The sequence below is a fragment of the Stenella coeruleoalba genome, assembly GCF_951394435.1.
Source record: "Stenella coeruleoalba genome assembly, chromosome: 6".
Classification (NCBI taxonomy): Eukaryota; Metazoa; Chordata; class Mammalia; order Artiodactyla; family Delphinidae; genus Stenella; species Stenella coeruleoalba.
In genome coordinates this window covers 66,820,924-66,834,720 of record NC_137151.1, presented here as the reverse complement: position 1 = coordinate 66,834,720, position 13,797 = coordinate 66,820,924, and the positions used below count along the sequence as shown (strand labels likewise).

Here is a 13,797-nt window from a genome sequence, read left to right as displayed (position 1 = left end):
AGCCAAGGAATGCAGGAGGGCTCTAGAAGCTGGAAAAAAAAGGCAAGGAAACATTCCCTCTAGCGCCTCCAGAAAGAATGGAGCCTTGCTGATACCTTGGTTTTCACCAAGTGAGATCCATTTTGGATTTCTGACCTCCAGAACCGTAAGATAATCAATTTGTACTGTTTTAAGCCACTAAGTTGCTTTAATTTGTTACAGCATAGAAAACAATATACTTCCTATATTCAACCTGTGTAAGTGAACCACCATATTCTCCAGCAAATCTGCTTTTCTTTCTGTGCTCCTTTTTCAGGTGATATCACCACTATCATGCATCCAGTTACCCAGTTGGGAGTCATCCTTGACCTCTACCTCTCCCCACATTTAATTCATCACTAATTTCTGTCTGTTCTTTCTACCTCTAAAATAACATCTTTGTTCCACTGCATCTCTGCTACTACCTCTTTCAGGCTACAGTACTGAACTGCTAGAATTATGTAACAGTGGAGTTTTGTATTCCACTCCAGTCTGTTCTCTACACTTTCATATATTTAAAAATGGAGATCCATAGGAAGAAATACATTTCACATCAAGATCTAGGACACACACACACACACACACACACACACACACACACACTCTGAATGAAAAGTTTCACAAAACCATAATTCCCATATACTCTTTTGCAATGTGTGCTATTTTCTATTCTATGTATTTAAATAAAAAAAAAAAACCAGCTATTGGTGACTCACTACAGTGATTTCATATCTGACCAATGGATCATGACCTGTAGTTTGAGAACATATTTTTCTACCTGGCTACTAGAATGCTCTTTCTAGAATACAATCATTATTTTCCTTAAAATCTCTCAATGGCTCCCACTACTTTAAGGATAAAGTTCGAACTTTAACACAGCTTGTAAGATCCACCATTTCCCAGCGTCTTTATGAACACAGCTTCATCTGTCTCGGCTCTAACTGGTTCATTTTCATTTTGCGATCCAACCATACCTATTTACTTTCTGGACTCAGAATGTATCTACTGATAGAATGCTCTTCCCCACATCCTCTTCTTGTAGCTAATTCCCCCTCATTCTACCTTCTCAGCTTAGACTCCACTTCCCTCTGAATGCTTTCCCTGGACACCTGGCCCAGGTTAGGTACCCCTACTGCACGCTCCCTTAGCACCCTGGATTTCCTATCACCCTGCATTTCAACTGTGCCAGTGTTCTTTAAGAGCAGGTATACTTGGTAGGCCTTCAGTAAATATTGACTGAATAAATGAAACTATTTTGGTGGGTTCCCATCTTAAGTCCATTGAGTGGACATTTTGTACATTTGCAAATAGTTGAATATTTGGATTCTTTCCCACCACTGTAACGTTCTGAAGAAGGCAAAGGTCTGGAACTGAACTGTCTATATAGATACTTGTTTGCTGATTCATTAAACAGTTTCTACAGTTTAGCTCCGTGTGAAGCAGCACAGAACACGGGTTCAAGATTCACTAGATCTCTCATACTGAAACATAACCTAGCATCTCGTAGTCTTAATTTCCTCATCTGAATTCCACTACCCCAGTCAATATTTACCCTTGGATATGCCCAGCATCCCAAATTCAATTTGTGTAACTGATGGGGACAATATAATAGCTTGCTCATAGGACTGAGAAGCCAGTGAGTTAAATAATATAAAATACTTACATAAAACAATAAAAAATACTTTGCAGATTATGTTTAGCTATTAGATTTTATATTTAGCTACCACATACAGACACACATGCCTATGTCAGGTTACGCCAACACCCTAAATTACACTGATTAAGGAGTTCAAGTAGGGTACTTCCCTGGCGGTCCAGTGGTTAAGACCTCGCCTTCCAATGCAGGGGGTGCGGGTTTGATCCCTGGTCAAGGAGCTAAGATCCCACATGCCTCACGGCCAAAAAAACAAAACATAAAACAGAAGCAATATTGTCACAAATTCAATAAAGACTTTAAAAATGGTCCACGTCAAATTAAAAAAACTTAAAAAAACAAAAACAAAAGGAGTGCAAGTAGGATGAAGAATATGGATAAAGGGTACATACCCATAAATATGGATTACCCTGCATGAGCAAACCTCACGAATACTTAGATGTAGCTATAATACGGTCTGTAATATCACGGTCTTTTATTCAGAGTTTTTCCCTCAGAACTTGCCTGTTCCTTTAAAAGAAAACTAAAGTTTCACTAGTGTAACTAATTTAGCCTGCAATATCAGTTTTAGGGTATTTAATGACCTTCTTATGGGGAGGGCTCCAAAATCAGGTAAGTGACATCAGATTGACATACGATGGTTTTCCTATGGTAGGAAGGAATAACAAACACCCCACAAATGAAAAGAACAAGTGGTTCTTGCGGTCTCCATCAGCCAGCCCTTCAGTGCTATCTGACTATTTATGTAACTAGATGATTATACATACCTGTCTTCACTTCTTTCAGATACTCCTATAAAATGGTGTGGCCTAATTCCTCCCTCTGAATGTTAGCACGCTACAAAATGTCCAAAGAATGAATTATGCTTTAAGCATTTTGGATATGACATGATACTCTGCTGATATAAGAATAAAAATTCAAACTGCCTAACCCCAAATCAGATTGGCACACTCAAAACAAATTATTTAGGAATATTTTTCTCATTTTTACATCAGTTACCTTACAACCTAATTTGAAGGTGGTGGAAATTCATCAAGGAATACAGAATCAGCAAAATAATGTAGATTGATACATAAATAGTATAATAAAGTCTTATAAATATTTTATGAAAGAATATAAACATTGTCATTAACTTTCACCTCATTCATTCACTTGGTATACACATCCCGTTATTTTCCAGGCACTTGTCCAGTTGCTAGGGATATAACAGTGAAAAGACAAAGTCCTGCTTATGGAGGTTACATTTTCTGACAAGAAGGGAGAAGATAAAAAGAATAAATTAGGGGAGGGATAAATTGGAATTTTGGGATTGACATATATATACACACTGCTATATTTAAAATAGATAACCAACAAGGATCTACTGTACAGCACAGGGAACTCTACTCAACATCTTGTAATAATATAAATGGGAAAAGAATTTGAAAAAGAATAGGTATATGTATAACTGAATCACTTTGCTTTACACCTGAAACTAACACAACATTGTAAATCAACTATACTCCAAAATAAAATAAAATAAAACCTTAAAAAAAAGAATAATTAAATAAGAACTTCAGGTACTGATATGTGCTATAAAGAACATGAAACAAATGATATAAAATGCCTAAAGTAGTGGACATGGGAGGGGCTTGGAGTATGGATTCTGGAGCCATAATGTCCGTATGCAAATCTAGGCTCTACTGATCAACAGGTATATGATGCTGGGCAAATGACTCACCCTCTCTGGGCCTCAGTTTTCTCATCTGTTGAATGGGAATGATAATAGTGCTAACCTCATATGTTTGTTGGATTCAGCAAATTAATGTATATAGAACAGCACCTGGCACATAGTTAGTGCTATGTGTTTTCAATGATTACTTCCCTCTCTGAGTAGCTCACCTTGAGCTAAAATCTAAATATTAAGAAGGAGCTCAAACTAATATGGATAAATTAAAAGAACTCTGTACCAAATAAAGAACAGTTAGACTGAAATGCAGCTCTCTTCTTTGTATTTCCATAGTATACAGTAATGAACATACACGAAGATTAAACTATAGCAGCAACTGTCATCACCCATCTTCACATTCATCAGAGCTTTCTTCACTTGGATCCTCACTGCTCTCCCCTTCACTCTCACCACTACTGTCCTCTTCACTCTCTTCATCATCTTCCTCCAGATTTTGAGCTTTCTCTGCCACAGAAAGGGAAAGACTTGCTTTAAATGTTTCTTAGTATTTCTACCCTCAAAAAATCACAATTCTCCTTGTTTTCCCCGCCACTAAGAAATACATATTTTTGGAATGTGAGAACTGAGCTGAAGTTTGCTAACTGCATGTAGGGTCAAAGCAGTAGTACAAAGAAGAACATATTCTTACTGGCATAAAGATGTTTGTGGATTTAAAATAAATTTAAAACATTGGTCTATAAAAATATTTTTTACTACCGTCAACTTAATTCTTACTTAAATAGAATAAGAGTAAAGTGAGATTCAGGGTGATTTAGAGGGTACTGGCTTTGCTTGGAACTGTGGGATAATCCCTTTAGTGCCTGGCACAATTAGCAGGTTCTGTTCCCTCTGAGGACTCTGTCAGGGCCCAATACCTTGTGCCCAGGGAGCCTGCTTTGCTTGGGCAGTTCCACCCCACAGAGGAAAGGGAGTCATCTTGACCATCCACAGAGGACAAGCCGGTTTCATGAAACCATCCAAGACACCCATTTAGCCTTTTCTTAACCACTTCATGAGGATGTACTTTGCCAATCTCCTGGGGCAATGGATTTTTAAATAGTGACTGCTCATAGTTCTATGAGAAAGAAGTAATTTCAATTTTTAAATTTACCCATCAGCAGCATTTCTTCAATAAGTGAGGAAAACTCCTTGGCCTCAGGATTTTCTGGTTCATAGATTAGGACTGAAAATGGACAACAGAATGCATATTATTAGTGCTTGAAGTGTTTCAGCAAACAGCCTCTTCAGAATGAGACTGAAACTGTCAATGAGAGTAAGTGAAAATGCACAAAGCAAAACCACCAACAATTATACCATGGGTATGTCTAAGCGCAAATAGAGAAAATGTTCTACTTATCTTAGGTGCTTTGTAAGGGAAATACTCCTCATTCTAGTTTCTACCTCCTGTCCAAAGAAGGAAATCTCTATCACTATGAGGCTTCCCTCATGGGCCTGTAGCCAAAGTGTTTCTTGACTATAAGCATTCCCCAAACAAGGTGCAAATCCCGCAAAACATGGAGACTTTATTAATGACACCCTAGTCATCGCCTACTTAACAGCACCCTCACCTCTTCATCAGACCCATTGTTTTTAAGTGCTATTTATTCCTTTTTGCTGATCCTTTATGTGAATGTGTCATCCTTCCTTTGGACCGTATCAATAGATTTCTTTTTAGGCCTGTTAGTATGTTACCAATGTCCTAGAGCCCAGAAAGATTTACACCTTTTGTTTCAGAGTTTTCTAGGCTAGTTTATTTATTTTTTCAGATCTTGCTCTACAGATCTCTCTCTCTGCCTTCTTCCTACCTGCCTTGAGGTGTATTCATAATTCTGCATCATCCATTTAAATGTTGTGACTCCTGCGTAATATCTTGATGGCCCCCAGGGGGCACTGAAACATCAAGCGTGCTATTTGCCTGGCTAACAGTGAGACAGAGAATTGTGGATGGTTCACTTAGGCCCCAATGGCTCAGAGGGCCTCACCCCATATGGCTTTCATCCTGACACACTAAACCACGGTCTTTATTTCCTAATTCCTAATATATAACAATGTACCATCAATCTGGGTTAGCATGAATGTGCACCTGCTCAGAACATGCTTTTAAGGCTTCTAGGGGTATTTATACATCTTCTAAGGCTTCTGATAAAAGTGACTGTTTGTACATTTTAACTTAGACTAAAATAATTTAGCAGTCTAAATCTTTCTCTGAGGCTAAGCCTCTTTCTAGAGCAGAGTTTCTCCAACTTGCTCCTTGAGATACTAGTTTCTTAAGATGTTAATATGCATTTGGGAAACTAGGCTAATGAAGTTAATCAGGTAAAGCTTATAGTAAGGAGTAACTGCAGGATTTTACATAGCCATTAATATGCTCATAACTACTATGGATCTTACAGAGAGGAGAATGTGGTTTCCCCAATTTATTATCCCCATGGAATCCTTTTTTGGTGGAACACTTACTAAGAAATCTTGAACTAATATTCCTTGGAACACAGCTTAGAAAGTTTCATGTTGGAGTTAGGATTATTCCATGGGAGTGGAGCATGGCATCAGCTATTCTCAGCGTTTAACAAAAAATGCTGGCAATTGTCAGAGTGACGGAAAGGTATCTGCTTTGAAGCTTAGCCCTGCAATATCCTTCCTAGGTGATAAATAAAAAACGCTTTGACAGGCTAGTAGGGTTTGTAAAAAGGCAAGAGAAGCCCTTAGCACATGCAGTTGATGTTCTGGGAGTTGTTTCCCAACCGGGGCCCATAAGCAGAGGCTGGTATGGACCCTGAAGAAAGACTGTCAGATGTGAACCCTGGCTCTGCCACTGTCTAGCTGGGTCACCTTGGTGAAAGCATTTAATGCCTCTGTACCTCAGCTCCCTTATCTGTAATAATACTATTGACCACATCAGGTTGTTCTGATGAATCAAACAGATAATATGGATAAAGATAAATACTTAGTTTAGTCCTTGGTGCATGGTAGGTGCTGAATAAATGTTGATTATTAGTTTTCCTGGAGTGGTTCTGGGCCTGGAGAAAGCCTTGGTTCCCTCCTAAGTGTGCAGTGATGCCTCCTTCTGGTTGAAGGGCTGGGGCAGGGAGCTGGGGATTCTGCTGCCCACGGAGCTCTAAGGCCCTCAGACAGGAGGCTATGCTAGGGTACACAGACTGTTGGTCTTGTTCACTGTTGCAGCCGTAAGAGAGTACCTGACACAGAGGTGGAGCCTTCAAAACATTAAAAAAAAAAAAAAAGGAATAAATGAATATAGACAACTGAATAGGAAGCAGTCCTTTTATGCCTTGATAAAATTATACTCTAGGCTAATAAGAAAGGGTGATTTATTTTACTCAAAAATAAATAGAGGGCTTCCCTGGTGGCACAGTGGTTGAGAGTCCGCCTGCTGATGCAGGGGACACGGGTTCGTGCCCTGGTCCAGGAGGATCCCACATGCCACGGAGCGGCTGGGCCCGTGAGCCATGGCTGCTGAGCCTGCGCATCCAGAGCCTGTGCCCCGCAATAGGAGAGGCCACAACAGTGAGAGGCCCGCGTACCGCAATAAATAAATAAATAAATAAATAGAAAACTTTATAGGAACTTTCTTTTCTGAAGATACATCTGTATTTGTGTTAGACCCATGATGATGAGAACCATTTTGGTTTTCAGGCCATTATTTTTAAACATTTACAATTATTATAATTGACAGAGTAGGTCTTCAAGCCTTAAAAGTTATTTTTGTAGAATCTCGGGCTGCCTGTGAGCAGAAGTGTTGGCACCCTGAGATGACTGGGCTGCAGGTAAAGAGACCAAGAAATGGGAAGACTGACAGAAAATCTCACAGTCAATCATGAGACTTGGGACTCTTGACTTGCAGTCTCATTTAAAAACCACTTTTCCAAGGCTTCACCAACAACTTTTTTAGAAGGCAGGATAAAAAGAAAAGAACCCATTTGCACCTGGGATGCAGGATGGGAAGCCCTGCAGCCAAGTGAAGATACAAATGATTATACGGTGATTGGTTATTCAAGAGAGTGGATTTGTAAAACATTTCTGCAGGGACAAAGATGCACTATTTCATATAAACTAGTTGCCTTAGATACAAATAAAAAATATATTAGTCAACTTATAGGAGCCATTTCAATCTGATTGATTCATAAAAGCATCTCTTTTCCAAGTCTCTGCCTACTTAACCAGAAATATAAGCTTATTAGTCAAATGAGGAAATGGAAATATAGCAAGAAATCATAGGTTCTCAAGCCAGACCTGGGATCTAATCCTAGCTTTACCACTGGGTAGCTGTGTGACTTTGGATGAATTAGTTCTCCTTGCTAGCCTCACTTTGCTCATCTGTAAAATGAGGTTAATCATATCTGTCTCATTGAATTGCTGTAAGAATTAAACAATATATGTTTAATGTTCCCATAGTAGGTGTTCAATATATACATATATAAATACATAAAAATGTAAATACACAATCTATGTTTACATGCATAACTTTATAAATATATATAGAGAGAAAGGTGGAGCGTTTCATGGAAGAGCTAGAAGATGGGGGGGAAAAAGAAAGAGACAAAAGAATATCTATGCTGGAGAGAACAGACTTGTGGTTGCCAAGCTGGGGGGATGAGGGAGGGATGGGTTGGGAGTTTGGGGTTAGTAGATGCAAACTATTATATATAGAGTGGATAAACAACAAGTGCCTACTGTATAGCATATAGTTTATCCTGTGATAAACTATAATGGAAAAGAATATGAAAAAGAATATATATATATATGTATAACTGAATCACTTTGCTGTATAGTAGAAATTAACACAACATTGTAAATCAACTATCCTTCAAAAAAATTTTTAGAAAAAGAATATCTATGCTGTAAGAATTTACATATAATATTTTAGGGTCCATGCTAGATGAAAAAAGTTTGTTTTGTCTGTTGCTCTGAACACAGAGAGGGACTTTGGGTAAGCCCTCAGCCAAGCGTTCCTATTTGCATCAAAGAACTAGCACTTCCTTCTCCCTGGAACAGTCTGTCTACAACTCTCTGTTCTTCCTTGAACTTGCCTGGCTTTGCAAAACCGGGGCCTCCCTAATTTTCACATCCTTGCCTGGCAATCTGCCTCAGGGGTAGCCAACCTTACTTTGCACACCCCTGCTCTCTACGCCCATTCTCTGGGCCTTTTTGCTCACATTTCCCATCAGCCTCTTCTTCCTCTTGGGAGCAGCTCTTTCCCATCTGGCTCCCTGGATCATGGTGCCTGCCTTAGGGCACTCCACAGCTTCTTTTCCTAGAGTTTAGTCCTTAGTTTTAGAGGCACCACTATTTGCCATGGACAGAAGAGAGTAAACAGCATTACTGGATGAGTCAGTAAGAGTGCAAACCACATCTGATATCAACCCCAAAAGGGTTTAGAGCATGTGTGCTCTGAGTTCTGCTTTCTCTCCAGCTCCCAGCATAATGTCTGGTACAGAGTTAGTGCTCAATATTTATTGGTTGGAAGGAAGGGTGTGAGTTTTTAAAGGAATATAACCCCATTAAGATATATCACTTTGAACTTTTTCATCCCCATTGACCTGGCCCTTAATGCACGTGCACTGGTATGTCAGGTCCATAAGCATTATACTGAGCACCTGCTGTTTACAGTTTGGGCTAACAGCCAAAACTTACTGACAGATGTGGTGATATCAGTGTCTATATTTTGTAAGCTTTAGCCAGAGGCTTTTCTAAAATGATTGATGAATATATAAATATAATATAATATGTAAATTTTCCTACAATTAGGCTCCACAAGAAAAACTCAAGAGAACTGGGAGCTAGAGCTACAAAATCACTCCCTTCTATACCAGCCACACAGAGAAGAAAAGTAGTTGAGGGAAAAGGAGGCTGGGGTTCCAGTTCTGGCTGTGTCACTTGCTCCCTGAGCAGGGCTGCACAAGCTGCTTAACCTCTCTCTGCTTCAGTTTCACTATTCATAAAAACAGAGGATTGGACATGATTCTCTCTCTAAGGATTCTTTCTGATTGGAAATTCTGTTTGTGGGCCACCAGAAACAGTTTTGATTGAAATATTTTATTCGATGGCTCTAAAGATCAAAAATGCTTAAAAGGATTAAACAAGGCAAATTATTTTGGATATAAAATAGGTAGTGTTAAAGCATTCAAAAAATCCATTTTAAAAATTAGCCAATGATTTAAGAAGTTCTGTATCCACAGTGGGGACTCTGTGAGGCAAGGGAGAGTAAACCCCATGTCCCTACACTACATTTTCACTAAAAGATTTTAACCATAAGACAGGTCTACAATAGTTAATATTTCAAGTCCATTATTAATAAAGTTTAATTGTAGAGTTGCCATTTTCTCCTTTAAAATAACTAAGACTAATGAAGTAAGAGAAAAAGGATAGGGTAAATTAACTCAAAAACAGGTCAATAGAAGATATCCAAACTGAAGCATAGAAAGAAATGGAAAAAACAGAGCTGAGTATAAGATACATGTGGGACACCATGAAAAAAAAGTCTGATTTATGTGTAATTGGAGACCCAGGAAGAGAAGAGAGAGAATATGGCAGAGGCAATCTTTGAAGGTTAATGGCCAAGAAATCCTCAAATAAATACAAAGAAAACCACCACCATTTTGAACGTCAAGTCAAACCACTAAAACCCAAAGACAGAAAAATAAGGTAGTTCATATCATTCCTCTACTCAAAAGTGTCCAGTGGTTTCCCACCTCACTCAGAGAAAAAGCCAAGGTCCTTAAGCTGCGAAAGGTTATGCAATCTGCACAACCCCTGTAAGCTGTAAGCTCTCCGACCTCATCTCCTATCATACTTTCCCTGGCTTATTCTCAACACATTTGCTATTAGTCCTGCCTGGAACACACTTCCTCCAGATGACAGGACTCACTTCCTCAACTTCTTCAGGTGTTTGCGCTAGTCTTCCAGTGAGGCCTTCCTAGACCATCCTACTTAAAACTGCGTTGCCTCCCTCCCAGCATTTTCTACTCCTTCTTCCCTGCTTTATTTTTCTCCATAGCACCTATCATCTGTGACACACTAGTTACAGATAAATTTATCTGTCTGAAACTAGATATAAATGTGGGATCATTATCTGTCCAGTGCCTAGAACAGTGCCTGGCACACGTAGGTACTCAAATATTTGTGGAATAATTGCCTGTTAAGTAAGGCTTTCTGCACTACACAACACTTCTTTGAATCTAAAGGCACAATGCTACCAACCTGTTATCATGAGGCTAAGGGTTTTGACTTATTTTTTAACGGTGTAATTAGTCTCTGTCATTTTATCCCACTCAAAGTTACTCTAGAAGTCTAAATTAGTCCTTATACCAATTTTTACTATCAAGGATTCACTGAGACACTATCAGAGAATTCATTAGATGTATGATAATCAGACCATCTTATATATTATGGAATGTATTTGGAAACAGAGAAAATTGGAAAAAGGGAAAGTATTTTGTACTTACTCTTCTGACATAATTTTTTTGCCAAATGGTAGTCTTGGCCCATTTCTGATCTCAGGAACTGGAAAACATTCAGAAATTCTTCAGCTACGTAGTTTCACAGAGAATTTAAATGTCAATTATAAACTCCCTAGAAAATATTCCATTAATGATTAACTATTTTGCTTTTAACTTTTACTTGTTTTTCCAGGGCTGAGTCTGTAATCAGTCAGTTAATGAGAACTATTTAAGGACTATTTAAGGCCACACAGAATAAGTATGATACCTCTGCTTTGCTGCAGCCACACAGTGTACACACTACTGAACAATTTGAGAATATGTAGGTTGATTCAACTGGCATAGACTCTGAAGACTTTAATCACCTTAATATCCCTTTGGTTCAGATACAGCTTTTATTTGTGAACTTAATCCATAATTACATGACAATATTTAGTAAAAAATATAGATTTACAATTATGTATATTCAATATTTTCCAGTATTGATTGCCCTTATACCATCTAGTTTTGCTTTTACTATTTTTATTGTAGTTTTTTTACTACAAAGTAATATTTGTATGCATATTTGTATGTATATTTTTGTAGGTAGGAAATTTAAATGCTAAATAAACACATTCTGTCCCCAATTTAATAGCATTAAATAGCATTTTTACCATTTAGAGATGTTTATTTTTAACATCTCCATGAACATCATTTTAGTATTTTTTCCATAAATGAACACATATATATTTACAAAAACTAGGATTATTCAGTAACTTTTAAAAAATACACCACATTTCATGGTCATTTTCTCCCCATGGAATTAAATATTCTTGTTTATTTTTTTTACTTACTTAGGCTCCACAATTTACTGATCTTCTATTATTAGTTATTTAGACACCTTCCATTAAAAAAAGAAGCCTACACTCAGATAATTATTCTTGCTTGTGTGTCACATATTCTGAACCATTTGCAGGTATACTAGGTTTACGCTGCAAGAGATAGGGACATGAAGTAATATTAAAGAGTCTTTGGCTGGTACTGATCTGCATATGAGTATGAAGAAACTGAGGCTGGAGAAAGAATCACTAGAATGAGCAGATGGAATACTCACTGGACCTCACACAGGGCTGAGAAGAACTCATGTTCTCTCCAGCCAGAGTGGAAGGTCCTCTTAATACAGAGAGCACTGGGAAGAGTCCTCATAAGGGGACTTAAGGGGCCTTAGTAGTGTCCCTACACTGTAAAGGTTGCCCTGGATCTTCCCAACAAAGTTAAAAACCAAAACTCAAAAGGAGAAACCTATTTCCAAGTAACTCAACTGTCCCAGATCAAAGTCCAACAACAAAAGTTTGTATCCAAAAGCATAAAATTTACAACATCTAGGATTTGGTAAAAAATTACCAGGCATGCAAAGATGCAGGAAAATATGACCTATAAGCAGGAGAAAACTTAATCAATAGAAACTGACCTAGAGTTGACAGAGGTGATAGCATAGCAGAGAAACATGTTAAAATAGCCATTATAAATATATGCCATATGCTCAAAAGTAGAGAAAATCTGAACATGATGAGGTGAGAAATGATAGTTACAAAAATATTTAAAGAAAGCTTCTAGAGATGATAAACAGGATACCTAAAATGAATAATATATATGCATATATATGGGGCTAGGGAGGGAGAGGGAGAGAAGGAGGGAAATGGACTTAACAGCAGATTATAACTGCAAAGAAAAGATCATGAACTTGAACAAAGAGCATTAGAAACTTCTAAAATAAAATACATAGAGGGACTTCCCTGGTGGTCCAGTGGTAAAGAATCTGCCTTCCAATGTAGGGGACATGGGTTCGATCCCTGGTTAGGGAACTATGATCCCACATAGTTGCTGTGGGACAACTAAGCCTGCACACCACAATTAGAGAGCCCATGTGCCACAACTAAGACCCAGTGTAGCCAAAAATAAATAATTTTTTAAATATATAGAAAAAAACATGAAAAAAAGGGAACATCAGTGATGATATTGGGTGATCTGACATATGTATAATTGTAGCCCAGATGAAGAGAGGGAGGGCAGAGATCAGAAAAAACATTTGAAGACTTAATAACTGAACATTTTCCAAACCTGGTGAAAACTATAAACTCATAGGTCCAAGAATCTCAATGAACAGAAGAAATAGGTCACATCAAGGCATATCATAATCAAATTGCCAAAACTAATACATATGAAAAAAATTTGAAAGATGGTAAAAAAGACATATACATGTAAATAAAAATAAGAATAACAGCAGACATCCTGTCTAAAGCTATGCAAAATGTGAGAGAATGGAGCAACCTTTCAAAGTACTGAAAGAAACATGGCCCCCCACCATAGAATCTCCAGCTATCAAATCCTTTAAAAATAAAGGTGAAATCAAGACTTTTCAGACAAACAAAAGCTGAGAGAATTCATTTCCAGCAGAACTGCATTATAAGAAATAGTAAGGGAAGCTTTTCAGGTAAAAGGAAAATAATATCAGGTAGAAATTTGGATCTACACAGAGCTATGTAGAACTCCAGAAATGCCTTCCAAAAGAAGATATTTTCCATTAAGAAAATCTCTTTAAAAGATAGCTAACCATCTAAAACAAAAAGAACAATGTATTGTGGGGCTTATAACACATGTACAAGTAAAACACATGACAACAAAAATACAAAGGATGAGAAGGGGGAAATGAAAATGTACTGTTATGAAGTTCTTATGATATACATGAAGTTGTGTAATATTAATTAAAGGTAGACTGTGACACCACAACAAGTGAGGTACAACTGTTTTGTTCTCCATAGAATTATCCGTAAATGTTTATGTACAATTTTCGCATGTGACGTTTCAGGCTTCAATGCCTTTGCCAATGCTGTTTCCTATGCCAGGAACACCTCCTTGATATGTTTACCAGATGAATTCCTACACATCCCTCTTCAAGTTTCTAAGATTCCATTCATGTCTCT

The 13,797-nt window shown here is 37.9% G+C and overlaps 1 protein-coding gene across 7 annotated transcripts in view; it reads right to left on the bottom strand.

The window, feature by feature from the left end:
* Positions 1-2,403: 2,403 nt before the first annotated feature.
* Positions 2,404-13,797, bottom strand: part of ERICH2 (glutamate rich 2) — a 31,687-nt gene continuing 20,293 nt past the window's right edge. For all 7 annotated transcript variants that reach the window (XM_079923529.1, XM_079923531.1, XM_079923527.1 and 4 more), the window contains 3 exons: positions 10,841-10,898; positions 4,492-4,563; positions 2,404-3,845 (listed from right to left, as the gene is read on the bottom strand). In XM_079923529.1, the coding sequence (XP_079779655.1) occupies positions 3,724-3,845; positions 4,492-4,563; positions 10,841-10,898 (252 nt within the window). In that variant the 3' untranslated portion in view covers positions 2,404-3,723. The remainder of the gene's footprint in view (positions 3,846-4,491; positions 4,564-10,840; positions 10,899-13,797) is intronic.